The sequence below is a fragment of the Lathamus discolor genome, chromosome Z, assembly GCF_037157495.1.
Source record: "Lathamus discolor isolate bLatDis1 chromosome Z, bLatDis1.hap1, whole genome shotgun sequence".
In the NCBI taxonomy this organism is placed as follows: domain Eukaryota; kingdom Metazoa; phylum Chordata; class Aves; order Psittaciformes; family Psittacidae; genus Lathamus; species Lathamus discolor.
The window spans coordinates 110,440,012-110,466,175 of NC_088909.1; the positions used below are offsets into that span (position 1 = coordinate 110,440,012).

A 26,164-nucleotide genomic window follows, 5' to 3' on the forward strand; every position below is an offset into this window, starting at 1 on the left:
GAAAGCTGTGTGTTTCTTGTCCCCTACCCTCAGGACCAGATTGACAGATGTTATTGCCTGCAGTCTGTCATGTAGTAATAACTTTTCTTAAATGGCATTTTTTGGACACGGACAAGTATTTCTGCCCAAAAGAGGGAGTTCTCTTGATGCCTGATACTAAATTGTTATCCTAAAATCCAAGACCGATTTAGGTTGGAAGGGACGTTAAAGCTTACCCAGTTCCACCCCCTTGGCACAGGCAGGGACACCTTCCGCTAGAGCAGGATGCGCCAAGCCCTGTCCAGCCTGGCTTTGGACACTGCCAGGGATGGGGTAGCCACAGCTTCTTTGGGCACTGTGTGCCAATGTCTCTGGTGTTGTCACTTCTTGATGTTCACTTTGTTGTGCAGTGGAGGATGAAGCAAGTGCCAGACAGAGCGTAATTGGTCAGGATCCATCTGTATTGCTGTAAATAGGTCTTCAGTCGTCTTCCTCAAACATTCCTGCGTTGACTTTCTCCATTTCTGCTCCTGTATGTCCCAATCTGCGTGGGGAGGCAAGCACTGATTGCCCTTAGAATACGTTCTGTAAGTGATGGAGAAAGCAAAGCACTTGAGCATGGAGATGCAGGCCTTCAAATCTGAGGAAGACTGAGAATGCACACAGAGAGGAATGGGGCAGTTCATGTCTTTAGCTGTTTTTCTCTCATATTCTTGGTTCTGATGTTCTCATTTAGCAGAGGAATCTCACTGAAGTAAAAAGCGAGTTGAGTATGTCTTAAGCTCTTTGTATTCCAGGTGTTTATTTAGAGAGCAGATTATCATTACACAGCAGCAAGGTTTTGAAACATGCTTCAGTTGTTTCTTTTCGTGGTTGAGGTTAGCAGCCAACTGTGTAAATGTACTATCTCATTGCAGCTGTATAGAGTCGAGGTAGTGGGTGGGAACCCACAGCCCCGAAGTACCTGTGGGTCATAGATGGTATAGATGAGCAGGGAATCCTCTAGGAAAGGTGTGTTTGTTGTGGCGAGGAGGATAGCGTAAGACTGGAGTGCATGGGAGGAATGAAGTTTTAAGATGTGAACTTGCATCTCTTGGTCCTTGTGTTTATCCAATTTCGTATCCTCCTTCCAAACCACCAGAAATCCACACCCTTCCCTGAGGGAACCCTTGGCAGATGTTCCCTGCCGCTAGTGCAGGACACTTGGTTTGGGGGTGTTGCCTTGAGCAACACATGAAATCTCAGCCCTCTTGTCAACAGATGGGGCACTAGTGTGCCCTTCAGTGGGTGTAGAGCCCTTTCAAATATTTCTTCTCGCGGGAAGGTTAGATTGAAGTAGAGGATCAGCTTCTTGTGACAGATGGGATTGGTACTGCTTTTAAGTTATTTGTGTTGCACATCTCATCCCAGCTATGTCCTTTGTTCAGCTGGATTAGGCTAAATGCTCTTTGCTGTCCTCTTACCAGTGAGTAGGAGAGCAGCTGGGTGTGCGACTGGCAAGTAAGTTGGTGTTTGAGGCTCTAAGGTGAGGGCTTTGAGGAAATATGAAAATAATTCTCTAATAATCACTCAAAGCAGGACATTCCTCAGCTTTTGGGAGCTTGCCTAAGCAACAGAAATTCATATGTAAACAGCCCTAGCCTGCTGCATGGTGTTGGATTCCTTTGCTTGATAACCTTAATGGGCGAGTCAGGCTTCCCAAGGTTTGGAATTGTTTCAAAGAGCTGTGAAGTGTTTGAGATCTGCCTGTTAGGCTGCAGCTCTGTGCTGTGGTTCATCTGATGAAAAGTGAGGCCTCATGTTCTGTGTGAAATGTAATGGTACGTTGAATCCTGAACTGCGCTGTGCTGTGTTTGGAGTGCTTCTAATTCACCAGCTAGCAGCCTCTCTAGCCGAGAAATGAAGAGCTATCCCGAAGTCAGCTGAAGAACACCGCTTACAATGGAGTAGGTGCGCTTTGTTATTTCCTCTTCTTTCAGAAGAGATTGTGAATTGTCTTCCTTCAGACAGATGGGTCGGAAGTTTGGGCCTGTGAGTGAGCAGACTTGATACTTTAATGGTATTCTCCTTACACTTACCTGCTATTTATACACTTAATATTCATTCAATTTACAGTGCCTTTGGGAGAAGCAAGAAACCTTCAGAAAGACCACAAGGCAAGGAAGGAAAACCGCCAAAGGCATGCGAAATACCAGCATTTTCTCAGAAAATTCTCCGAGTAACCCCGGAAGATCTTGAAGAACTTCCTGTGTAAGTATGCGTGGCTTTTCTTACCGCTGTTGTGCCAGTCTGGTGGCAAGGGCAGGTCTGGGTGAGTGAGCTCTTGCAGATCTGAGACTGACAGAGCTGCTTTAAAGTTGTAGATGTTCCACATGGTGGAACATCATGATGTGAGCTCCAGATAGCTTATGTGCAACACTGTAAAACCTGGAAATGAAAGTAATGGAGGTGCTTATGTTCCTTTCTGATGTGTATGCTGGGAAGATGAGAAACCATCACTTAAACCCCAAACCTCTCTAAAGTCACTTTGAGTTTATGAAATATCTTAGCTACTGTATGTATAGATGCGTTCTCTTTGTGTTCTGCAAAGAGGCGTAAAGTAAGGGACCCACTATGTCATAAGAGTAAAGGTACGGTTATGCTTAAAAGGAGAATCAATAAAAAATGCTGGTTTTATTCAACCTAACAGTTGGTTTCTGAAAGCTTAAGGTCTTGACTTTACCAGCCTGCTCTGGGACAGGAAAAGAAACCAGACTTTTTAAAAGAAAAAAAGGCCTCCCATTATAACATCCCAGATTTTTGGAATGGACAACTGTGGGTTTTTCCTCTACTGTGAGGACCTGATTATGGAATATAGGACAGTTGTTAGAGGATGTAGGGAGGCAATTAGGACAGCTAAGGCCTCCTTGGGACTCAATCTTGCTAGTCGGGTTAAAGACAATAGAAAGGGTTTCTTCAAATACATTGCAAATAAAACTAACACAAGAGGCAATATAGGCCCACTGCTGAACGAAGTGGGTGCCCTGGAGACAGAGGATATAAAGAAGGCAGAGGTGCTGAATGCCTTCTTTGCCTCCGTCTTTACTCCTGCAGACTCTCCCCGAGGGCCCCGGATTTCTATAGCCCCAGAAGGAGTCAGGACAAAGGAGGAGTTTGCTTTGGTAGATGAGGATTGGGTTAGGGATCAGCTATGCAATCTGGACATCTGTAAATCGATGGGTCCGGATGGAATGCACCCACAGGTGCTGAGGGAGCTGGCGGAGGTCATTGCTAGGCCACTCTCCATCATCTTTGGTAAGTCGTGGGAAACGGGCGAGGTGCCTGAGGATTGGCGGATGGCAAAGGTCACACCAATCTATAAGAAGGGCAAGAAGGAGGACCCGGGTAATTATAGACCGGTCAGCCTTACCTCCATCCCTGGAAAGGTGATGGAACAACTTATTCTTGACTCCATCACTAGGCATATCAAGGATGAGGGGGTCATTAAGAACAGCCAACATGGTTTTATGAGGGGGAAGTCATGTATGACCAACCTTATAGCCTTCTATGAGGAAGTGACTAGGTGGAGGGATGATGGTAGAGCGGTAGATGTGGTTTTCCTTGATTTCAGTAAGGCATTTGATACTGTCTCCCACAGCATCCTCATAGATAAGCTAAAGAAGTGTGGGCTTGATGATCAAGTAGTGAGGTGGATCGAGAACTGGTTGAAAGGAAGAAGGCAGAGAGTTGTGGTCAATGGCGCAGAATCTAGCTGGAGGTCTGTGACTAGTGGAGTCCCTCAGGGGTCGGTGCTGGGACCGGTGCTGTTTAATATTTTCATCAATGACCTGGATGAGGGAACTGAGTGCACCCTCAGCAAGTTCGCTGATGACACAAAACTGGGAGGAGTGGCTGACACACCAGAGGACTGTGCTGCCATTCAGCGAGACCTGGACAGGCTGGAGAGTTGGGCGGGGAGAAACTTGATGAAATTTAACAAGGGCAAGTGTAGAGTCTTGCATCTGGGGAAGAACAACCCCATGTACCAGTACAGGTTGGGGGTTGACCTGCTGGAAAGTAGCGAAGGGGAAAGGGACCTGGGGGTCCTGGTGGATAGGAGGATGACCATGAGCCAGCAATGTGCTCTTGCGGCCAAGAAGGCAAATGGCATCTTAGGGTGCATTAGAAAGGGAGTGGTTAGTAGGTCAAGAGAGGTTCTCCTCCCCCTCTACTCAGCCTTGGTGAGGCCGCATCTGGAATATTGCGTCCAGTTCTGGGCCCCTCTGTTCAAGAAGGACAGGGAATTGCTTGAAGGAGTCCAGCGCAGAGCCACAAAGATGATTAAGGGAGTGGAACATCTCCCTTATGAGGAGAGGCTGAGGGAGCTGGGTCTCTTTAGCTTGGAGAAGAGGAGACTGAGGGGTGACCTCGTCAATGTTTACAAATATGTAAAGGGTAGGTGTCAGGATGATGGAGCTAGGCTTTTTTCAGTGATATCCAGTGATAGGACAAGGGGCAATGGGTGTAAACTGGAGCATAGGAAGTTCCACGTTAACATCAGGAAGAACTTCTTTACTGTAAGAGTGACAGAGCACTGGAACAGGTTGCCCAGGGGGGTTGTGGAGTCTCCTACACTGGAGATATTCAAGGCCCGCCTGGACAAGTTCCTCTGTGATGTACTGTAGGTTACCCTGCTCTTGCGGGGGTTTGGACTAGATGATCTTTTGAGGTCCCTTCCAACCCCTGGGATTCTGTGATTCTGTGATTATTATAGGTCCTCGTGTCATGGGTTCAGCTGTAGCAGTCTTTTTTCTGCTTTCTAGCAGCTGTGTTTTCAGCCCTGGGGCAGTTGATTCCAAATGTACTGGATGCCCCTCCAAGTAAACATGAACTGTGGCCTGCACTCTGCTGCCAAAGGGATGGAGAAAAATGCCTTGGCGATATCAATTGTGATATCTCACTTAGCTGCCTTTGACTCGAGTTCATACTGAAGTTCTAGCATGTCCGGTACGGCAGCACTCAGTGCTGCTATGACTTCATTCAGGGTACGACAGTCTGCTGTTAGTCTCTGCTCTCTTAGAAGTCTGCTGTTAGTCTCTGCTCTCTTTTAGACTTTTGCACTGGCCATATGGGTCTAAACTGGCCGGACTGCACCAACTTGCCCCATCCTGTGCTGTTCCCTTAAAGGGTGTTTTTCAGTCTGTTATGTAGGAGTAACTTTTCTTACATGGCATTTGATAGACAAGAACAAATATTTCTGCCCAAATGAGGGAATTATGTTTATGACCAAATTGTTACCCTGAAATTACCGATGGTCTAGTTGGAAGGGAACTTAAAGCTCTTCCAGTTCCAACCCCTGCCACAGGCAGGACACTTTCCACTGGAGCAGCTTGCTCCAAGCCCCTGTGTCCAACCTGGCCTTGAGCACTGCCAGGGATGGGGCAGCCACAGCTTCTCTGGGCACCCTGTGCCAGTGCCTCAGCACCCTCACAGGGAAGAGCTTCTGCCTAAGAGCTCATCTCAGTCTCCCCTCTGTCACATTAAAGCCATTGCCCTTGTTGTGTCATAGAATCATAAAATAGTTAGGGTTGGAAAGGACCTCAAGATCATCCAGTTCCAACCCCCCTGCCATGGGCAGGGACATCTCACACTAAACCATCTCACCCAAGGCTTCATCCACCCTGGCCTTGAACACTGCCAGGGATGGAGCATTCACAGCCTCTCTGGGCAACCCATTCCAGTGCCTCAGCACCCTAACAGGAAAGAGCTCCTTCCTTATATCCAATCTAAACTTCCCCTGTTTAAGTTTTAGCCCCTTACCCCTTGTCCTGTCACTACAGTCCCTGAAGAAGAGTCTCTCCCCAGCAAGCCTATAGCCCCCTTCAGGTACTGGAAGGTTGCTATGAGGTCCCCACGCAGCCTTCTCCTCTCCAGGCTGAGCAGCCCCGACTTCCTCAGCCTGTCTTCATACGGGAGGTGCTCCAGCCCCCTGATCATTCTCGTGGCCTCCTCTGGACTTGTTCCAGCAGTTCCATGTCCTTTTTATGCTGAGGACACCAGAACTGCACACAATGCTCCAGGTGAGGTCTCACAAGAGCAGAGCAGAGGGGCAGGATCACCTCCTTCGACCTGCTGGTCACGCTCCTTTTGATGCAGCCCAGGATACGGTTGGATTTCTGGGCTGCGAGCGCACACTGAAGCCAGCTCATGTCCATTTTCTCATCGACCAGCACCCCCAAGTCCTTCTCTGCAGGGCCGCTCTGAATCTCTTCTTTGCCCAGTCTGTAGCTGTGCCTGGGATTGCTCCGACCCAGGTGTAGGACCTTGCACTTGTTGTGGTTGAACTTCATAAGGTTGGCATCAGCCCACCTCACAAACGTGTCAAGGTCCCTCTGGATGGCATCTGTGGGACAGTGTCAAACGCTTTGCACAAGTCCAGGTAGATGACATCAACTGCTTTACCCTTATCCATCAATTCTGTAGCCCCATCATAGAAGGCCACCAAATTGGTCAGGCAGGATTTCCCCTTAGGGAAGCCATGCTGGCTGTCAACATGACCGGTCCCATCACCAATCCCTGGGGGACACCACTCATTACTGGTCTCCAGCCGGACATCGAGCCATTGACCACAAGTCTTTGCGTGCGGCCATCCAGCCAGTTCTTTATCCACTGAGTGCTGCACCTATCAAACTGATGTCTCTCCAATTTAGAGAGAAGGATGTCGTGTGGGACAGTGTCAAACGCTTTGCACAAGTCCAGGTAGATGACATCAACTGCTTTACCCTTATCCATCAATCCTGTAGCCCCATCATAGAAGGCCACCAAATTGGTCAAGCAGGATTTCCCCTTAGTGAAGCCGTGCTGGCTGTCACCAATCACCTTGTTGTTTTTCATGTGCCTTAGCATGCCTTCCAGGAGAATCTGCTCTGAGATTTTACCAGGCACAGAGGTGAGACTGACTGGTCTGTAATTCCCCGGGTCTTCCATTTTCCCCTTCTTGAAAATGGGGGTTATATTTCCCTTTTTCCAGTCGTCGGGAACTTCACCTGACTGCCATGATTTTTCAAATATGATGGCCAGTGGCTCAGCAACTTCATTCGCCAGCTCCTTCAGGACCCGCGGATGGATTCCATCAGGTCCCACGGACTTGTGCATGTTCAGATTTTTAAGATGTTCTCTAACCAGGTCCTCTCCTACAGTGGGCCCAAGGTCTTCATTCTCACAGTACCTGCTGCTGGTATTTTTCACTCTGGTTATCATTTCTGGTATAGGGTGGATTTAATCCTGTAGGTGCTTCTCTGATAAAATTTTGGAAAGGTGAATCTGGAGTACATGAATTTTTAGTCCCATGCTATTGCAGGAGTAGTTCCAGCCAGACATTGCGGCCAAATATTGTGTCTTCCACTTAACACTACAGTCTTCCATGCAACTTCTTGATTGTTTCATTATCCCTAAAAATGGAAGACTTTCCACTGCTGATCCCAGGTGGGGAGCCCTATCAGGATAGAGCCCAGATGGGTTCTCTTCTATTTATTCCAGGTTTATACAAAGGTCACATCTTAAACTGTGCTTCTGGAGCTATAGAAGTATTTTTACTCGTATGGGAAAAGCATGTTTGTTCTGTGGAGGATCATTTACATGAATTCAAGCAGTACTATTAGTCTGCCATTTTTTATCTGTTGCCTGGCAGTGTTGTAACAGAAGGTTGGGAGAGTCTGCTAAACTTGCCATCTCACATACTGTTTATTCAAATCTAACCAGCAAGCTTGTGACCCAGGTTTTCTCACACTTCACATATTGTCCTAGAACAATGAGAATTAGGCTCGTATCCCAGTTCTCTAGGTCAGCACTGGTTCCAATGTCAGGTCTCTTTATACCTGCTGCTTCTTTGCACACCTCTAGTCCTAGAGCTGCTTGGCTGTGGTAGCACAGGACTGTGACTGTGCTAAGCCTGTCTGAGGGACTTAGTAAAGCACAAATGCATCACATATGTGTCTAAATCCTGTACCAGCTGGGTATCTTGGATTTTGCATCTGCCAAGTGTCTCATTCCTCTCTCCTTGCCTCCCACAGCTGCTGTAGATTGTAACTGAATAATCTAGGTGGTTTTCACCCTCTTTGTGCTGAATGTGAACAACAGCCTATCCCTAACATCATTAGGGCACAAAAAGGGGTATTGTCTGCAGTGGCTTCCTAATTTTGGAACTCTGCAGCAGGTATTTCGCAGAGGTCCATGCTGTGTTAAAGTGTGGATGCAAGAGTCCCTTGATCAAACAGAATGCTTCAGCACAGGAAGAAACTTGCAAATCATCTCGCCCTTCAAAGCTGTCACAGAAAGGCACGTTTTGGAGGAAGAGAAAGGAAATTGCACAGTGGCTGTCTCAGTTAACATTGAATTCAAGGCAAAAGAAAATGCTTGCTTTATTCCCTGTATAAAATTCTTACCACTTAAGATATTTTAGAATTTGCACATTCGTTATAATTCAAGTCTCAGAAGATGGTAACTTGGGGGAACAGAGATTTCTTTTAGCCTAAATACTTTTGAGGGAGCAGGGGCTAGCCATTAGGAGGAGGTTCATCTCTTTTCCAGTGACATATATGTGATATACTGATGGTTTTTTCTTTGAAGAACTAGCACTGTGCTTTGGTTTTCGTACCTAGGGAGAAAAACGTTTTGAAAAGAGCTTCTGTGGATTAAAATTGAAATTGGGTCACTCTTTTAAAAAATAAAAAAGAATCTGATTTTCTATTTTTTTTTCTTTTGCATTTGGTGTAGTAAAATAGATTTTAAAGTTACTTTAAATCTAAATTAAATGGGTGAATTTTTAACTTCTCAACTTTGTGTTTTCATATTGCTGTATGTGCCAACGGGATAAGTGCCAGCATTTACGTGTTTGCCAGCCATGGTTGTTTGAAACATGAGGGGGTTTTGTGACCCGTACGGTTACGCACAGAAAAAAAAATTGCAGTTTCTTTTGGCAGAATTTCCTTTCAGATGAAGGCATCTACGTGTATATGTCTGTGATACTGGTGTCCCTATGCTTACTGGGTGCCCCACCTCCCCCTCTTGTCCCTGAATGCCTTTGGAGAAACCAGAAGGCAGTTGGTGGCTTTGCGGATGCTGTAGCATGCACTGTCAGATCTTTAGTTAGTGAGTTGTCTCTAAACCCTAGCACATCTGCTGGCCGCCGCCAAGCACACCTTGGATCCCTGAGGGCCTCTCGTTGAGCACTCGTTTCTCAGGCTCAGGTAACCAAATCCTGCTTTTCTGTTTCTGCTTCCCACACTCTTTGGCTTCTGGTAGTGGGAGCACAGGAACTTAAATGTAGGTATTTTATCCTCTGGCCTTAATCTTTGTAACTCTGCACCCTCCCCTGTGACTTCATAAATAGGCTAAGGGATGCAGATAGAGCAATAAATAGCAGTTAATGTATACAGGCAAAGCCCTTCTGTGGTTGTTTATGTCAAGTGTGACTGAACTTCAGGGGTGGAAGTGCTGCTTTTATTTGAACAGATGCTATTTGTGCAAAGTAGAATATTCTTATAAAAAGAAATGCCTGCACCTCAAACTTTGAGTCTGGATTAACCAAAGTATCAATACAGTTGAAAACTGGTAGCAAATAACTTAGCAGCTCTTCAGGCTGGGTTTAGATCAAATGCTTTGAATTCAGGAGATTTTACACTCCCCTTGCAGGCCTGTGTTCCTGGCAGGGGCTGGCTATTCTTCAGATTGACAGCAAACAGTTATTTCTAGTTGGCAATTGTAGAATGCCTGGCCACGTTGTGGTTTGGTGTATTGAATTTCTCAATGATCAGCTGCTTGTGCTTTTAACGCTTTGTATGTTTTCCAAATACGTTTTTCCATTCAGATTAAAACGAGGGAAGAAATTTTCTGTTCATTAATCTTTTCAGCCTTACTCTCCTACAGCTTTTAGCCACCTGATGTACCAACCTAAAGAACTCTGTTCTTAAAATTAATGGCACCACTTCCCTCAGTTCCACACATCAGCGATCTGGTACTGAACCAAACACCAACAGCCAAGTTTGGTTTGTTGTAGTGCCTGAAAAGCAGTCACAGGATAATTCAGGTTACAAGGGCGCCCTCTCTGTTACTGCAGTGGTTTCTGGGGTCTTATTTTGTATTTAGCTTACTGCTTGTTTATGTGAGTTTCAGCCTGTGTTTCTATGTGGAATCATAGAATAGTTTGGGTTGGAAAGGACCTCAAGATCATCCAGTTCCAACCCCCCTGCCATGGGCAGGGACACCTCACACTAAACCATCTCACCAAAGGCCCTGTCCAGCCTGGCCCTGAGCATGGCCAGGGATGGAGCACTCACAACCCCCCTGGGCAACCCATTCCAGTGTCTGACCACCCTAACAGGAAAGAATTTCCTCCTTAGATCCAATCTAAGCTTCCCCTGTTTCAGTTTTAACCCGTTACCCCTTGTCCTGTCACTACAGTCCCTGACGAAGAGACCAGGACAAGGGGTAATGGGTTAAAACTTATAATGGCTCCTCAGTTTGTAGCATGTTTCCTTTTTCTTGAATTCATGCCTTTACATTATAAATACTAAATAGTTTAACTTGCAAATATTCCAGTGTTCTAATGCTTCCACATCACTTTATCTTCTGTGCTTCCTGCACCTCTAGGCTGTTATTGGCAGATCTTACTATTTTAGTGCCAGTTTTATGAACCGCTCTGAAAGTTCAGAGGAGCTGTGTCTTGCATAGCTCAGTACACTGCACAATAAAATAGAGAAAACAACACAAAACTGGTATTTCTTCAGGAAAAGACAGGAATGGCTCTAGATTCACACACAGTATCTAGTGCTAATAACATTGCGCTCTTAGGCAGAAACATTTAATTTCAGTTTTGGCTTGTACAGTGTTTTCTGTAATGCTGTTTGATTTTTCTGCATTTGTATTTCAAGTGGTACAATGTAACAGCAACCTTTGCTCCATCTCGAAATGCTTCTTACAACTTAAGCACTGGGGGTTTTTTTACTTAATTTAGCTTTCTGATGTTTCATCTCTCTGGTTTAAGTTTTATCACAGCTTTTTACTTTCAAGATTATTAGACAGTCGAGGAAATGAACGAAATTAACTACTGTGTTTATTCATTAACAGAGCAGAAAAACTGAAGAAGAAACTGAATAAGGTGTTCAATGAAGGCAGGTGAAAAACGCAGAACTTTGTTTTTCTGGTTACTGATTTTTATTTTTTATTTTCAGGTATATGAAATGCCGCATAACATGTGATCAGATCAATGCGGTTGTTAATAATCTAAACAAAGCAATGATGGCCAAATACAGGATCCGCTGTCAGGCTCCAAGTTCTCTGAATACAAGAGACAGAACCCTGTACTACAGATACATAAGAGAAGAAAGCGAGACTAGAGAAGGTATTTTTTTTATCCCTTTCTTAGTACCAAATTCGTAACATTTGGATGTTGCAGCACAAGTATAAAGATACTGACCAAAATATTGAATTGTTAATGACAGCACATGCTTTTCACGTTATGGTGTAACTCGGAGCATTTTATTGTCAGCTAACAGTCTGTGCAGGCTGTGGTAAATGGTGGAATGGGCTAACCTGCTGGAGTGTTTAGGAAATCTGCTGTTGCTTATTCTCAGATGAAAAAAAAGTAGTGAAACAATAATAGTTTGTGGAGTTACAATGCTTCAGCAGTCTGGAGCTTGGGAAGTTCTGCTTCTGCCTCTGTGTAAGGGAAGGGGAACAGAAATGAGATTTGGTTCCAGATTAGATTCTAGGCCATAAGGACTATAAGTGTCTTATTACTGTACAGATCTGGGTAATCAGTATAAAATCCTTTTGATATTCTCAGTATAAAAAACCTTTTGAAGTACTCAGTATAAAAACCTTTTCTGGATAAAGTCATACAACATAGCAATAAGGGTTATGGTTTTGAGTGAAGACTTTTCCCATTATCAACTTGGTTGCTTTTTATATGTTTTCACTAAAAAAATTATCACTTTCACAGTGTGTTGTAGCAAAATCTTTGAGTGCACAAAGGTTTAGTGGGGAACTGCTACAAGTTCTGGAAGCTCCTGCTTTGATAACCAAGCTGCATAAACGGTGCTTTCAGGTTTTAAGCTAGAATGGACACGAACTATTAAAATACTTGTTCTCAGGTCGGGAAATCTGGGTAATCAGTCATGCTGCAGAGGGTTTATAGAAAAGACAGGGCTGTCTGATAGTCTCAAGAGGTTTTCTCCTCTTTAAAGTGTGGAAAGAGTGACAATACACCAAAATGTCTTTCCCTCAACTTAAAAGCCAGTTGTTCTTACAGGTTAGTTTTTCGAAGATACATGGCACAATGAATCTCTAATATTAAAATGCCCTATTTGACATTCCTTTTGAGAACAAGAATGTAATTATTCCTGGAGGGGTGTACTCCACATGCCGTGCTTGGCAATATCCTTAGAATGTCCTCATGTTTCTAAGTTCAGACATAAAACACGGAGGAAACTCTGTCTGTCTCACAGAAGGAGAGTTCTTTATGTTGGGGCCCGCCTCTTAATTTTTGCCCTGGAGAGAACGCAAGAACATTCTGCCCTAAGCATTCACTGGGTACTTGGGAGTCACCTTATGACAAACTGAGACTTTTTCCTGCTTCTTTTGGATTTGTTGCTCATTGAGACTCTCCCAATATTATGGTAGGGTGATAATATACTGTGGGCCTGCTTGAGTCCAGAGCAGGGGGCCACAGAGATGCTGCGAGGGCTGGAGCAGCTCTGCTCTGGAGCCAGGCTGAGAGAGCTGGGCTGGGGCAGCCTGGAGAAGAGCAGGCTCCTGAAGGGGAGACCTGAGAGCAGCTCCAGTGCCTAAAGGGGCTGCAGGGAACCTGGAGAGGGGCTTGGGACAAGGGCCTGTAGGGACAGGCCAAGGGGAATGGCTTGAACCTGCCCGAGGGGAGACTGAGATGAGCTCTTAGGCACAAGCTCTTCCCTGTGAGGGTGCTGAGGCGCTGGTACAGGGTGCCCAGAGAAGCTGTGGCTGCCCCATCCCTGGCAGTGCTCAAGGCCAGGTTGGACACAGGGGCTTGGAGCAAGCTGCTCCAGCGGAAGGGGTCCCTGCCCGTGGCAGGGGTTGGAGCTGGATGAGCCATAAGGTTTCTTCCAACACAGACCACTCGGTGATTGTAATGTTCACCCTGACAGGAGGGTGCGTGGTTTGGGAGACGTTGGTAGATACGGCTGATAACAGAGGGAGCTCACTGAATGGGGCCTGTGGATGGTGCAGGGTTTCCGTTAACTTAATGAACGCTGGTAATTCTTCTTTCTGGTGATAGTTTAGATGTTGTTAGGACAAAGCTCCTGAGACAGTGTGAGGCTGTCCTGCTGATGACTGTATTGTTTATAAGCACGTGCAGTTGCTAAGTAGAGGTTGTGTAGTTATGTGTGCAATATTAAGCGTATCCTACAGCAGTTATTTCTCTACCAAAGCCGTTTCTTGTTTTCCAGGTTGTCCTTTTATTGTGGAGGAGGATATCAGATTGTTCACCTCTATGAAGATGGATAAGCGCTTCTATCGGATCATCACCATCCTGCGCCACTTCCGAAGACTGAAAGTAATTCGTACCTCTGGAATTATCCTCTATGCCATGTGCTAACGTGCTTCCCATACTCTGCTTACCCCAGATGTAGATGGCAGCAGTGTTTTGAGACACAGAGAGAGATTTGTTGTATGCAGAAAGGTTGCGTGTGTCGACATTACTGTTTAGGTCTCTTTATTTTCTGAAAGGCAATGTTTTCCCTAGTGTTTTTCAGACATCCGAAATCAGGACTGGCAATCCCAAAAGGCCTCAAAGTATCTGATTTTTGTTTTGAAAACTTGAGAGGGAGCTAATGTCTTTTGATAGGTTATGTGTGTAAACCGAAGAAGTGATTGGCTCATCTGTGCTCACAGGCAGTCTTAATCACATTTTCAGATCAGCACTTGAACATTAATGTCCTCTACAGTACCGTTAAGTTCCTTTTTTTGTTTATGAGTTACATACTGTGTCCAAAGCTCTGCAGCTACTCAAAGGAAGCATTTGATTCTGGTCTGTTTTCTTAAATCCTGCAAACCAGTTTCCAGATTTTCATTTCTTAGTCCTTCTGATCCTAATTGTATGTTTTGGAGTATCCATCACTTGAGCAGGAATATCTGATGCCATTTTAACATTAACAGGTTGTTCTGTGCCAGGTAGTTTCTATGAGCCATGCAGGTTTTGGATTTCATGAAGACAAAAAAGCCAGATTTTTTTCCCCTCAGGCTTATCCCTTGGACCAAACCTGCAGAGGAGTGAGTGTTTTTAAGGAGAAAAGTCGACGTCCGTTTTGAGAACGGTGGCCAAACTTGCCAGTTTTTGATTTAGAAGGTTGTTTTAGAACGCCTTGGAGTCCCAGAACAAATTTAATTGTGATAAGTTCTAATTCTGCAAGTTGGTCAAAAAAAAAGAGAAACATGCTCATAGACAAAAAAGACCACACATCCCTGTTTTAGGCCCATCATCTCATCTAAAATATCTGCTCTCGCGGCCCATGAAAATGACAATGTGAGTAAAAAAAAAAATACGTCTAAATTTATTAATAAAGGTGTACCCCAACACGTGCTACGCAACCCTAGATTTCTGTGCTTTTTTCTGAGGGGCTGTGTTGGCTGGTTTTGAGGTGGAGTCTTTTTGGTCTTCTGTGTGGGGTATTGAGATCCAACGTGAAGTCTCTACTCTGCATCGTGTCGGAATAAATTGAGAGAACCACAGACTGGTTTGGGTTGGAGAGGACCTTAAAATCATAGAATCATAGTTAGGGTTGGAAAGGACCTTAAGATCATCCAAGTTCCAACCCCCCTGCCATGGGCAGGGACACCTCACACTAAACCATCCCACCAAAGGCCCTGTCCAGCCTGGCCCTGGGCAAGGCCAGGGATGGAGCATTCACAGCCTCCCTGGGCAACTCATTCCAGTGCCTCAGCACCCTAACAGGAAAGAACTTCTTCCTTATATCCAATCTAAACTTCCCCTGTTTAAGTTTTAACCCATTACCCCTTGTTCTGTCACTACGGTCCCTGACGAAGAGTCCCTCCCCAGCATCCCTATAGACCCCTTTCAGATACTGGAAGGCTGCTGAGGTTCCCCACGCAGCCTTCTCTTCTCCAGGCTGAACAGCCCCAACTTCCTCAGCCTGTCTTCATACGGGAGGTGCTCCAGTCCCCTGATCATCCCCGTGGCCTGGGGAGGTCTCACAAGAGCAGAGCAGAGGGGCAGGATCACCTCCTTCGCCCTGCTGGTCTCGCTCCTTTGGATGCAGCCCAGGATACGGTTGGCTTTCTGGGCTGCGAGCGCACACTGAAGCCGGCTCATGTTCATTTTCTCATCGACCAACACCCCCAAGTCCTTCTCCTTGGGCTGCTCTGAATCTCTTCTCTGCCCAACCTGTAGCTGTGCCTGGGATTGCTCCGACCCAGGTGTAGGACCTTGCACTTGCCGTGGTTGAACTTCATAAGGTTGGCATCAGCCCACCTCACAAGCGTGTCAAGGTCCCTCTGGATGGCATTCCTTCCCTCCAGTGTATCAACCGAACCACACAGCTTGGTGTCATCGGCAAACTTGCTGAGGGCACACTCAATCCCACTGTCCATGTCAGCGACGAAGATGTTGAACAAGACCGGTCCCAACACCAATCCCTGACGGACACCGCTTGTTACCGGTCTCCAGCCGGACATTAAGCCATTGACCACAACTCTTTGTGTGCGGCCATCCAGCCAGTTCTTTATCCACCGAGTGGTCCATCCATCAAACTGATGTCTCTCCAATTTAGAGAGAAGGATGTCATGTGGGACAGTGTCGAACGCTTTGCACAAGTCCAGGTAGATGACATCAACTGCTCTACCCTTGTCCATCAGTTCCATAGCCCCATCATAGAAGGCGGAACTGCTTTGTGAGGATCCGGCTGTTATGTCTTTGCTTTCTTTTAGCTCAACCGCAAGAAGAAGTTAATTTCTGAAACAATTTAAGATCTCCGGGCAGCTACAGCTTCTCTGGACAACCTGGGCCTCACCAGCCTCACAGTAAAGAACTTCCTAATGTCTAATTTAAATTTCCCCTCTTTCAGTTTAAAACCACTCTCTGTTGTCCTTTCACTACATGCTCTTGTCCAAAGCCCCTCCCCAGATTTCTTTTAGGGCCCCTTTAGGCACCGGAGCTGCTCTAAGGTCTCCCCTAAAGCAGCCTGCTCTTCTGCAGGCTGAAGCAGCCCAGCTCTCTCAGCCTGCCTTCATAGGCTGGAAGTGCTCTGGGCCAGGCTGGACAGGGCTTGCAGCAACCTGCTCTAGTGGAAGGTGTCCCTGCTCCTGGCAGGGCTTTGGAACTGGATGAGCTTTAAGGTCCCTTCAACCCAAACCATTCCGGGATGATATGGTTCTTATGGTCGTATGTTGTAATTCGATTTACTGCACAGGTTTCTGGTGCAAGACAACTAACAAAGAAGTTAAAACCTAGAAGCAGTATTTGAGGGAGCGCTGTGTACAGTTCTGGTGTCCTCAGCATAAAAAGGACATGGAGCTGTTGGAGCAAGTGCAGAGGAGGGCCCCGAGGATGGTCAGGGGCTGGAGCACGTCCTGTATGGAGGCAGGCAGGGAAAGTTGGGGCTGTTCAGGCCGGAGGAGAGAAGCTGTGCGGAGACCTCAGAGCAGTGTCTGAGGGGGGGCTATGAGGATGCTGGGGAGGGACTCTTCATTAGGGACTGTAGTGACAGGACAAGGGGTAACAGGTTAAAACTTAAACAGGGGAAGTTTAGACTGGATATAAGGAAGAAGTTCTTTACCGTTAGGGTGCTGAGGCACTGGAATGGGTGGCCCAGGGAGGTTGTGAGTGCTCCATCCCTGGCAGTGTTCAGGGGCAGGCTGGAGAAAGCCTTGGGTGGCATGGTTTAGTGTGAGGGGTCCCTGCCCATGGCAGGGGGTTTGGAACTAGGTGATCTTGAGGTCCTTTCCAACCCTAACTACTCTGTGATTCTTTGTTTTTAGGAAAATTGCTTGTGAAACAGGGCCTTTGATTCTCTTTCTCTTTCTCCCCGCCCCCCCCAACCCCCCCCCCCCCCTTACTGATGCGTTTATGGTTTGCCCACAGAAATACAGTCCATTTTTTTCTATTTAGTGTAGGAGTTGAATAATTAGATTAATACAGGCTGAGAAATGGGAATCAGAGAACAGAATAGCTCAATGTGGTTGTGGAGACAGGACTGCTGTTGGGGTTTGTGCTCGCTGCCCTGTGCCCCTGAAGATGTGATTCCTTTCCGGTGCTAAATATGTTAAAATGCTGTGTCCTTCCATGGGTCGGCTTCAGTAACTTAATTACTGTCAATGCAACTCCTTGTTTGCTGATTCTCCTTTCTTCTTACAGGTCTGCTGAGTGCAGTCACTGCTTGGAGTGCACTGCTGCTTTAAAACGGCCCTTCTTTAACTCGTTTGTACGTTAATCTGTTTCTCAGTTCTTTAGGGGGATTGGGTCATTTTTAACGTTCGAGGGAGAGCGATGAGCTATGTTTTATTAGGGAACTGTGGAAAAGCAGCAGAGTTTTTGCTTGGTTTTAATTCGGAGAGATAAACAGCGTATCCTTAGCAATAAGCCTTTATATATGTAGGTGAGCAGAACAGAAAGGAGCTAGGGTGAACTTTATCCCTCTCCCCGAGGAAAAAGGAAAGGGGAGGATTTCAGTGTTTCGTGGGAGACGTACGAGTCCGGACGCGCTGGAAACCGGCTTCTGTTCCCTGATGGCCTTGCCTGGTGTGGAACGCCGACATAAACTGAACTTTTATCGCAATCCACAACCGCTGCGGGGCCGCCGCCGGGGGGAGCCGCCGCGCTGCTCCGCTGAGACCCCATTCCCATGTGCCCCTGCGGCGCCTGCCCGCGCTCTTAAAAGGCCGCCGGAGCGCGGCGGGTTACAAGCGGAGCCGCTCGGCTGAGGCGCCTCTTCTGTGTCTGTTTTGGTCCTTCGTGCCTTCTCTTCTCTTGGTCGCTGTAGGCATCGGTGCGGTGAGTGCCGGGGGACATAAGGGGTCGTGCTGGGGCGAGGAGAAAATGGGGGTGAGGGAGGTGGGAGTGCCGCGGGGTAATGCGGGTGAGGAAGGAGCCCCGCCCGCTTCTCCTGAGGCGCGGAGGTCGGCCGGGCTGTCGTGACTGACTGATACCTGCGATGTGCTGGTTCGTAGCGCTGCGAAACTAAAAGGAAAGCAAAGCTTGGTTTTCCGGCGTGAGGGGTACACCGGAGGTAGGGATGTGAGGGTGTTGACTGCAGGGGCGGCGCGGCCAAGGCGGGGGCTGTTGCGCGAAGCCCTTAAAGTAGCTCCAGTGCCTGAAGGGGCTGCAGGAAACCTGGAGAGGGGCTTGGGACAAGGGCCTGTAGGGACAGGCCAAGGGGAATGGCTTGAACCTGCCCGAGGGGAGACTGAGCTGAGCTCTTAGGCAGAAGCTCTTCCCTGTGAGGGTGCTGAGGCGCTGGCACAGGGTGCCCAGAGAAGCTGTGGCTGCCCCATCCCTGGCAGTGCTCAAGGCCAGGTTGGGTGCGTCCTGAGGGGACGCTGAGGGTCGGAGATCTCATGGCGGACGGGACCCTGGTACGGCAGGACCGCGGCTGGGGGGCTGGCACGGAGCTCCCCGTGACCAGTGTGCAGTGAGCCGAGCCCCCCCCCCCCCCCCGGCTGTGCTGGGCTCTACCTCCCCCCAGTGTGAGCAGCAGCTCAGGGAGGGGATCCTGCCCCTCTGCTGCGCTCTGGGCCCTGATCCAGCTCTGGGGCAGCAGCACAAGAGCGACGTGGAGCTGCTGGAGCGAGGCCAGAGGAGGCCCTGGAGATGCTGCGAGGGCTGGAGCAGCTTTGCTCTGGAGCCAGGCTGAGAGAGCTGGGCTGGGGCAGCCTGGAGAAGAGAAGGCTCCTGAAGGGGAGACCTGAGAGCAGCTCCAGTGCCTAAAGGGGCTGCAGGGAACCTGGAGAGGGGCTTGGAGCAAGCTGCTCCAGTGGAAGGTGTCCCTGCCCATGGCCGGGGTTTGGAACTGGAAGAGCTTTAAGCTCCCTTGCAGTCAAAACTGTTCTGTTTTTCCATAACGCTGCTTTTTGTGCTTTCATTCTGTGCTCTAGCAAGCAAGAGCATGTTGGGGGTTTTCTCTTTGTGTTTTCGTTTTTGTTGTTTGCTGTGTTTCTTTTTTTGGTGGGTTGTTTTGTTTGTTTGTCTAATTTCTTAAAAAACCTGCAACAAGCACAGTGTCTTTAAATATTGATCACCTCAGGATCTATCCCAGAGAGGGATTTATAGGTCTAGTCCATATAAACCCATTTTTCCTGTTTATTGCATTAAGTTTCCAGCTTCTTTAGTAGTGAGCACTTTAATATGCTAAAGACTTAATTCAGTTTCATGAGTAATGTATGGTGTTACACTGTGTTTATCTCCAGAGTTAAAGGAAATTGCTTTGTTTTGTAGTTACTGCATTTACTACTTCATTCAGGTTCCTTTTGCTGCTTTGGCAGATCAGGGTCCTCTTTAAAATGCTGCTTGCGTGCCTAGTGTTTGCAATTCTTTCTGAAATTACTGCTTTCTTTGTTTCCCTTCAGAGTGATGGCAGAGGGTTGTGCTTTTTTATACCTGGAAAGGTTGCTGTCAGACCTGAACATGTTACATGGTGAAATGGGAAAGATTGCATATTTGAAAAAGCTTCTTGCATTAGCATTTGCAGGTAAAAGGAACTTCAGAGTGGGTTTTGGTTTGCACCTCCCTGCAGAAAATGGGAATGCTGTAATTATACACAGGGAACATGACATGAAGCGGAAATCAAGTAAAATAAAGTGACAAAGAAAGTGAGCAAGGATATAGTAAAATGGGAAAATTATCACAGGTGCCAGGCAGAGAATGTGGGCTAAGTGCAAGTATCTTCTGCTGTGGGACTTGAAGACTGGTGGTTAAGGTACCCTGTATTTTACATAATTTGTGGGGAAAGACCCCGATAGGAGAAAAAAACTGTCTTGGTTGGTATGTTAAATGAGTGTGTTAAGCCTAATCACAAAACTGTGCAAAAGCACTGATGGAGATGTATACAGGTGTCTTAGCCTAGCATTCCAGGAGTGCCTGGCTGTGATGAAGACCCACAGTGCTTAAATAACAAGCTTATTTAATCTGATGTACTAAAATAGGTCTGAATGTTTTACATTGATCTCTTATCCATTCCTAGGCACAAATAGAGCTTACACAGGATCATAGAAATGTTTGTTGGGAGAGTCATCTGGTCATCCAAGCTATCCTATTGTTCACAGAGAACTATATCCCTAAGCAGAGGGAGATCATGACAGAGCAGGGTGCTGAAGCCAAGTGCTTGTGAAAGCCAGACTATGTTTAAAACCTATGTCGTCCACCTGTAACCTGTAGCAGTAGTGGGTAAAGCTTAGTGCTTTCTGGCCTCGTGCTGGAGAGAAGCCTTTATTCCCACAGCAGCTTTGGACTGTTGGCTCTGTGGTTGACAGTTAGACCAGCAAATATTGGTGCTTCTCCTGGGAAGATACTGGTGTTTGGGGAGCATAGAGTTAGTAGATAATGGCTACACGTGGAGGGGAGGGAAATGGGATTTTCATTTTGTGTTGGAGATGGTTTGGCTTAATGTTCTTACTTTCTGGCAGGTAAAGAAGGATCCCTTGATTGTGTGGTCTCTGAAATAAGAAAGCGGATAACAGCCTTGCATAGTCTTCTGAATAAAATAGAACATGATTTTCAAGAAAATCTTGGAGAGACAACATCACTAAAAGTAATCTTTTTTTCTTTTTTAATCCTGTTCATAAAACACCGGAAGATGCAAAGGGATGTTTGATAAACGTGTAGTTGTTCTTTTCCAGATCCTCAGTGCTTACAGAAGCAGCTGGGGCCTGTACTGGGTTTATTAATGGTTTATTAAACAGCTCTCCAGCACAGTGAAAACTAAACATTTTATTTATCAAGCTTTATAGATTGAAAGCACATCTTGATCCTAAGAGATACATGAGCTAAACAGCAGTTCTATTTTTGCATCCTTGCTGTAGCTACGAAAACTATTTAATTCTTTGTGGTGTTCTCGTAAGTGTATGCAGTGCTTTCATGTGTTAAGTCTTTGTGAAAGTGTTGTTTGGGGAATGTAGATGAGTTTCCTGTACTATGTGATCATTCATTGCCCTCACCATTCCCCTGCCCAGACTTACTGAGGTATATTAGTAAAGATTTTTCTTGCCTGCTCACAGTTATTTGCCACTTTGAGGGCAAGGACAGACATAATTAGATTTGTTTTTCTAAGCTTTACTAGTTGCTTTTGGTAAAGTGCAGGGTGAAGAAGTGAGATGGTGAGGGGAGAGAAAAGAACACCTGTTACCAAGTTAAAAATTACTTCAGCAATACCCTAATAGTAAACTAATTTTATGTGCTTGACATTAATAATTCAAGATTTCTGATAAAGTTTTAAATTAATTGTAGGAGCTCCAGGACACTGTGGAGAAGAAAAAGAATGAAGCACACACCTATCTGGAAGTGCGTCCTCATGGTCATTGTGCATGGAGCACCTGGTATGTGGTACATAAGTATGGAGGGCTTGGGCTGCTCCTGGCATTGTCCAGCTGCAGAATGGTACTTGTTTTCCTGTATATTGACTGTGAACATTTGAGACTTGAGGTTGTTACATGTATTGATTCCAGAGTTTGCTCTTGACTATTCGCTTTAAAGCTTCTGCTAGAACCCTAAAAAACCCCTTGGGTAAAATCTGAAAAACACAGGTCATCTTCACTAGCAAGAAGGACACTGGGTTTGGGGGTGTTGCGTTGAGCAACACATGAAATCTCAGCCCTGGTGTCAACAGATGGGGCACTAGTGTGCCCTTCAGTGAGTGTAGGGCCCTTTCAAACAAAGATCGCTTCATGTGGGAAGTGTAGATAGAAATACAGGATCAGTTATTTGTGGTAGATCAGCATGGTACTCCTTTAAGTTACTTGTGTTGGGCGTCTCAGCCCTGTAATGTCCTTGTATTCAGGTGGATTAGGCTAAATGCATCCCCTTTGCTGTTCTCTTACCAGTGAGTAGGAGAGCAGCTGGGTGTGCGACTGGCAAGTAAGTTGGTGTTTGAGGCTCTAAGGTGAGGGCTTTGAGGAAAAGTAATTTTATGAAAGTGATTTTCTAATAATCACTCGAAGCAGGACATTCCTCAGCTTTTGGGAGCTTGCCTAAGCAACAGAAATTCATATGTAAACAACCCTAGCCTGCTGCATGGTGTTGGATTCCTTTGCTTGATAACCTTAATGGGCGAGTCAGGCTTCCCAAGGTTTAGAATTGTTTCAAAGAGCTGTGAAGTGTTTGAGATCTGCCTGTTAGGCTGCAGCTCTGTGCTGTGGTTCATCTGATGAAAAGCGAGGCCTCATGTTCTGTGTGAAATGTAATGGTACGTTGAATTGTGAACTGCGCTGTGCTGTGTTTGGAGTGCTTCTAATTCACCGGCTATCAGCCTCTCTAGCCGAGAAATGAAGACCTATCCCGAAGTCAGCTGTAGAACACCGCTTACAATGGAGTAGGTGCGCTTTGTTATTTCTTCTTCTTTCCGAAGAGGTTGTGAATTGTCTTCCTTCAGACAGATGGGTCGGAACTTTAGGCCTGTGAGTGAGCAGACTTGGTACTGTGATGTACCTTATACATGATGTACCTATAGACCTGTGATGTCTCCTTATGCGTACCTGCTATTTATACACTTAATATTCATTCATTTTACAGTGAGTTTTTGCAAACCCGGGACCTTAACATCAGGCCAGCGGAGACAGAAAAACAACCCACAGAAGAAACTTGTGGAAACCCAGGATTTCAAAGGGATACATTGTCAATCGAAACAGATGTTCAAGAAGTTCCGCCGTAAGTATGCGTGGCTTTTCTTAGCACTGTTGTGCCAGTCTAGTGTCAAGGGCAGGTCTGGGTGAGTGAGCTCTTGCAGATCTGAGACTGACAGAGCTGCTTTAAAGTTGTAGATGTTCCACAGGGTGGAGCATCATGATGTGAGCTCCAGATAGCTTATGTGCAACACTGTAAAACCTGGAAATGAAAGTAATGGAGGTGCTTATGTTCCTTTCTGATGTGTATGCTGGGAAGATGAGAAATCATCACTTAAACCCCAAACCTCTCATCTCTGAAGTCACTTTGAGTTTATGAAATGTCATAGCTACTGCATGCGTAGATGGGTTCTCCTTGTGCTTTGAGAAGAGGAATTAAAAAAATGAGCCATCATGTCATAAGAGGAAACATACGGTTAAGCCTAAAAAGAAAACTAATAATAAATGCCGGTTTTATTCAACCTACCAGTTGGTTTCTGACAGCTTCAGGTCTTGACTTAACAACCTACTCTGGGACAGGCATTAAATCAGACTTGTTAAAAGCAATCAAGACCAGCCACTGAAAGATCCCAGATTTCTGGAATGGAAAGCTGTGGGTATTTTCCCCTACCATCAGGACCTGACTCATAGGTGTTCTGGCCTGCGGTCTGTCATGTAGGAATAACTTTTCTTAAATGGCCTTTTTTGGACAAGGAGAAGTATTTCTGCCAAACTGAGGGAGTTCTCTTGATGCCTGAAGCTAAATTGTTATCCTAAAATCACAAACTGGTTCAGGTTGGAAGGGACCTTAACGCTCACCCTGATCCAACCCCCTGCTCAGGCAAATGCTAGACAGAGCATACTTGGTCAGGATCCATCTGTATTGCTGTAAATAGGTCTTCAGTCGTCTTCCTCAAACATTCCTGCGTTGACTTTCTCCATTTCTGCTCCTGTATGTCCCAATCTGCGTGGGGAGGCAAGCACTGATTGCCCTTAGAATACGTTCTGTAAGTGATGGAGAAAGCAAAGCACTTGAGCATGGAGATGCAGGCCTTCAAATCTGAGGAAGACTGAGAATGCACACAGAGAGGAATGGGGCAGTTCATGTCTTTAGCTGTTTTTCTCTCATATTCTTGGTTCTGATGTTCTCATTTAGCAGAGGAATCTCACTGAAGTAAAAAGCGAGTTGAGTATGTCTTAAGCTCTTTGTATTCCAGGTGTTTATTTAGAGAGCAGTTTATCATTACACAGCAGCAAGGTTTTGAAACATGCTTCAGTTGTTTCTTTTCGTGGTTGAGGTTAGCAGCCAACTGTGTAAATGTACTATCTCATTGCAGCTGTATAGAGTCGAGGTAGTGGGTGGGAACCCACAGCCCCGAAGTACCTGTGGGTCATAGATGGTATAGATGAGCAGGGAATCCTCTAGGAAAGGTGTGTTTGTTGTGGCGAGGAGGATAGCGTAAGACTGGAGTGCATGGGAGGAATGAAGTTTTAAGATGTGAACTTGCATCTCTTGGTCCTTGTGTTTATCCAATTTCGTATCCTCCTTCCAAACCACCAGAAATCCACACCCTTCCCTGAGGGAACCCTTGGCAGATGTTCCCTGCCGCTAGTGCTAGCTCAGGGGTGCCAGGATCAATTTTGTTCAGTGCCTCATCTTGTTTTTCAGATGTTTAAATCTGAATTAGTGTAACTGGTTTTCAGAAGGGCTCTCTGCCTTGTGGTGTGGCAGGGAGCAGAGCATTCCCCTGTCCCTGAGTTGCAGACCAGACAGCTTGGGAGTCCAGCAGGTGTCACTGGCTGTCCCCTACGCTGCAGTCGTCTTCCCCAGGAAGAAGGACACTGGGTTTGGGGGTGTTGCGTTGAGCAACACATGAAATCTCAGCCCTGGTGTCAACAGATGGGGCACTAGTGTGCCCTTCAGTGAGTGTAGGGCCCTTCCAAACAAAGATCTCTTCATGTGGGAAGTGTAGATAGAAATACAGGATCAGTTATTTGTGGTAGATCAGCATGGTACTCCTTTAAGTTACTTGTGTTGGGCGTCTCAGCCCTGTAATGTCCTTGTATTCAGGTGGATTAGGCTAAATGCATCCCCTTTGCTGTTCTCTTACCAGTGAGTAGGAGAGCAGCTGGGTGTGCGACTGGCAAGTAAGTTGGTGTTTGAGGCTCTAAGGTGAGGGCTTTGAGGAAAAGTAATTTTATGAAAATAATTCTCTAATAATCACTCAAAGCAGGACATTCCTCAGCTTTTGGGAGCTTGCCTAAGCAACAGAAATTCATATGTAAACAGCCCTAGCCTGCTGCATGGTGTTGGATTCCTTTGCTTGATAACCTTAATGGGCGAGTCAGGCTTCCCAAGGTTTGGAATTGTTTCAAAGAGCTGTGAAGTGTTTGAGATCTGCCTGTTAGGCTGCAGCTCTGTGCTGTGGTTCATCTGATGAAAAGCGAGGCCTCATGTTCTGTGTGAAATGTAATGGTACGTTGAATTGTGAACTGCGCTGTGCTGTGTTTGGAGTGCTTCTAATTCACTGGCTATCAGCCTCTCTAGCCGAGAAATGAAGAGCTATCCCGAAGTCAGCTGTAGAACACCGCTTACAATGGAGTAGGTGCGCTTTGTTATTTCTTCTTCTTTCTGAAGAGGTTGTGAATTGTCTTCCTTCAGACAGATGGGTTGGAACTTTAGGCCTGTGAGTGAGCAGACTTGGTACTGTGATGTACCTTATACATGATGTACCTATAGACCTGTGATGTCTCCTTATACGTACCTGCTATTTATACACTTAATATTCATTCATTTTACAGTGAGGTTTTGCAAACCCGGGACCTTAACATCAGGCCAGTGGAGACAGAAAAACCACCCACAGAAGAAGCTTGTGGAAACCCAGGATTTCAAAGGGATACATTGTCAATCGAAACAGATGTTCAAGAAGTTCCGCCGTAAGTATGTGCGGCTTTTCTTACCGCTGTTGTGCCAGTCTGGTGGCAAGGGCAGGTTTGGGTGAGTGAGCTCTTGCAGATCTGAGACTGACAGAGCTGCTTTAAAGTTGTAGATGTTCCACAGGGTGGAGCATCATGATGTGAGCTCCAGATAGCTTATGTGCAACACTGTAAAACCTGGAAATGAAAGTAATGGAGGTGCTTGTGGAGAGTTGCTATGTTGCTGAATGGTTAAAAGATAAAGGTCATAGTGATGTACTGCAGCTGGAGTAGATTTCAGATGAAGAAGTGCGAGGGAGCAAGAAGAATGCGCCCTGGAGATAGTCTGCGGCAGAAGCAGAACGATAATTAATTTTGTGACCTTCAAATTGTTTAATGTTTATCTTACTACTACTAGACTCCTTATTCT

At 46.2% G+C, this 26,164-nt stretch overlaps 2 protein-coding genes across 6 annotated transcripts in view; both read left to right on the forward strand.

The window, feature by feature from the left end:
• The window catches only part of LOC136005677 (spindle and kinetochore-associated protein 1-like), a 36,005-nt gene extending 21,422 nt beyond the window's left edge, over window positions 1-14,583 (forward strand). For all 3 annotated transcript variants that reach the window (XM_065663374.1, XM_065663376.1, XM_065663375.1), the window contains 3 exons: window positions 2,095-2,229; window positions 11,190-11,359; window positions 13,443-14,583. In XM_065663374.1, coding sequence (XP_065519446.1) covers window positions 2,095-2,229; window positions 11,190-11,359; window positions 13,443-13,591 — 454 coding nt within the window. In that variant the 3' untranslated portion in view covers window positions 13,592-14,583. The remainder of the gene's footprint in view (window positions 1-2,094; window positions 2,230-11,189; window positions 11,360-13,442) is intronic.
• Window positions 14,584-17,875: 3,292 nt separating this feature from the next.
• The window catches only part of LOC136005566 (uncharacterized), a 42,294-nt gene continuing 34,005 nt past the window's right edge, over window positions 17,876-26,164 (forward strand). Inside the window, exons 1-6 of one of the 3 annotated variants that reach the window (XM_065663157.1) lie at window positions 17,876-18,001; window positions 19,573-19,694; window positions 20,629-20,753; window positions 21,449-21,537; window positions 22,730-22,864; window positions 25,621-25,755. In XM_065663157.1, the coding sequence (XP_065519229.1) occupies window positions 19,577-19,694; window positions 20,629-20,753; window positions 21,449-21,537; window positions 22,730-22,864; window positions 25,621-25,755 (602 nt within the window). In that variant the 5' untranslated portion in view covers window positions 17,876-18,001; window positions 19,573-19,576. Of the gene's footprint in view, window positions 18,002-18,146; window positions 18,237-19,572; window positions 19,695-20,628; window positions 20,754-21,448; window positions 21,538-22,729; window positions 22,865-25,620; window positions 25,756-26,164 lie in introns of those variants that run through there. The other 2 variants (XM_065663159.1, XM_065663158.1) reach the window with 2 other exon arrangements.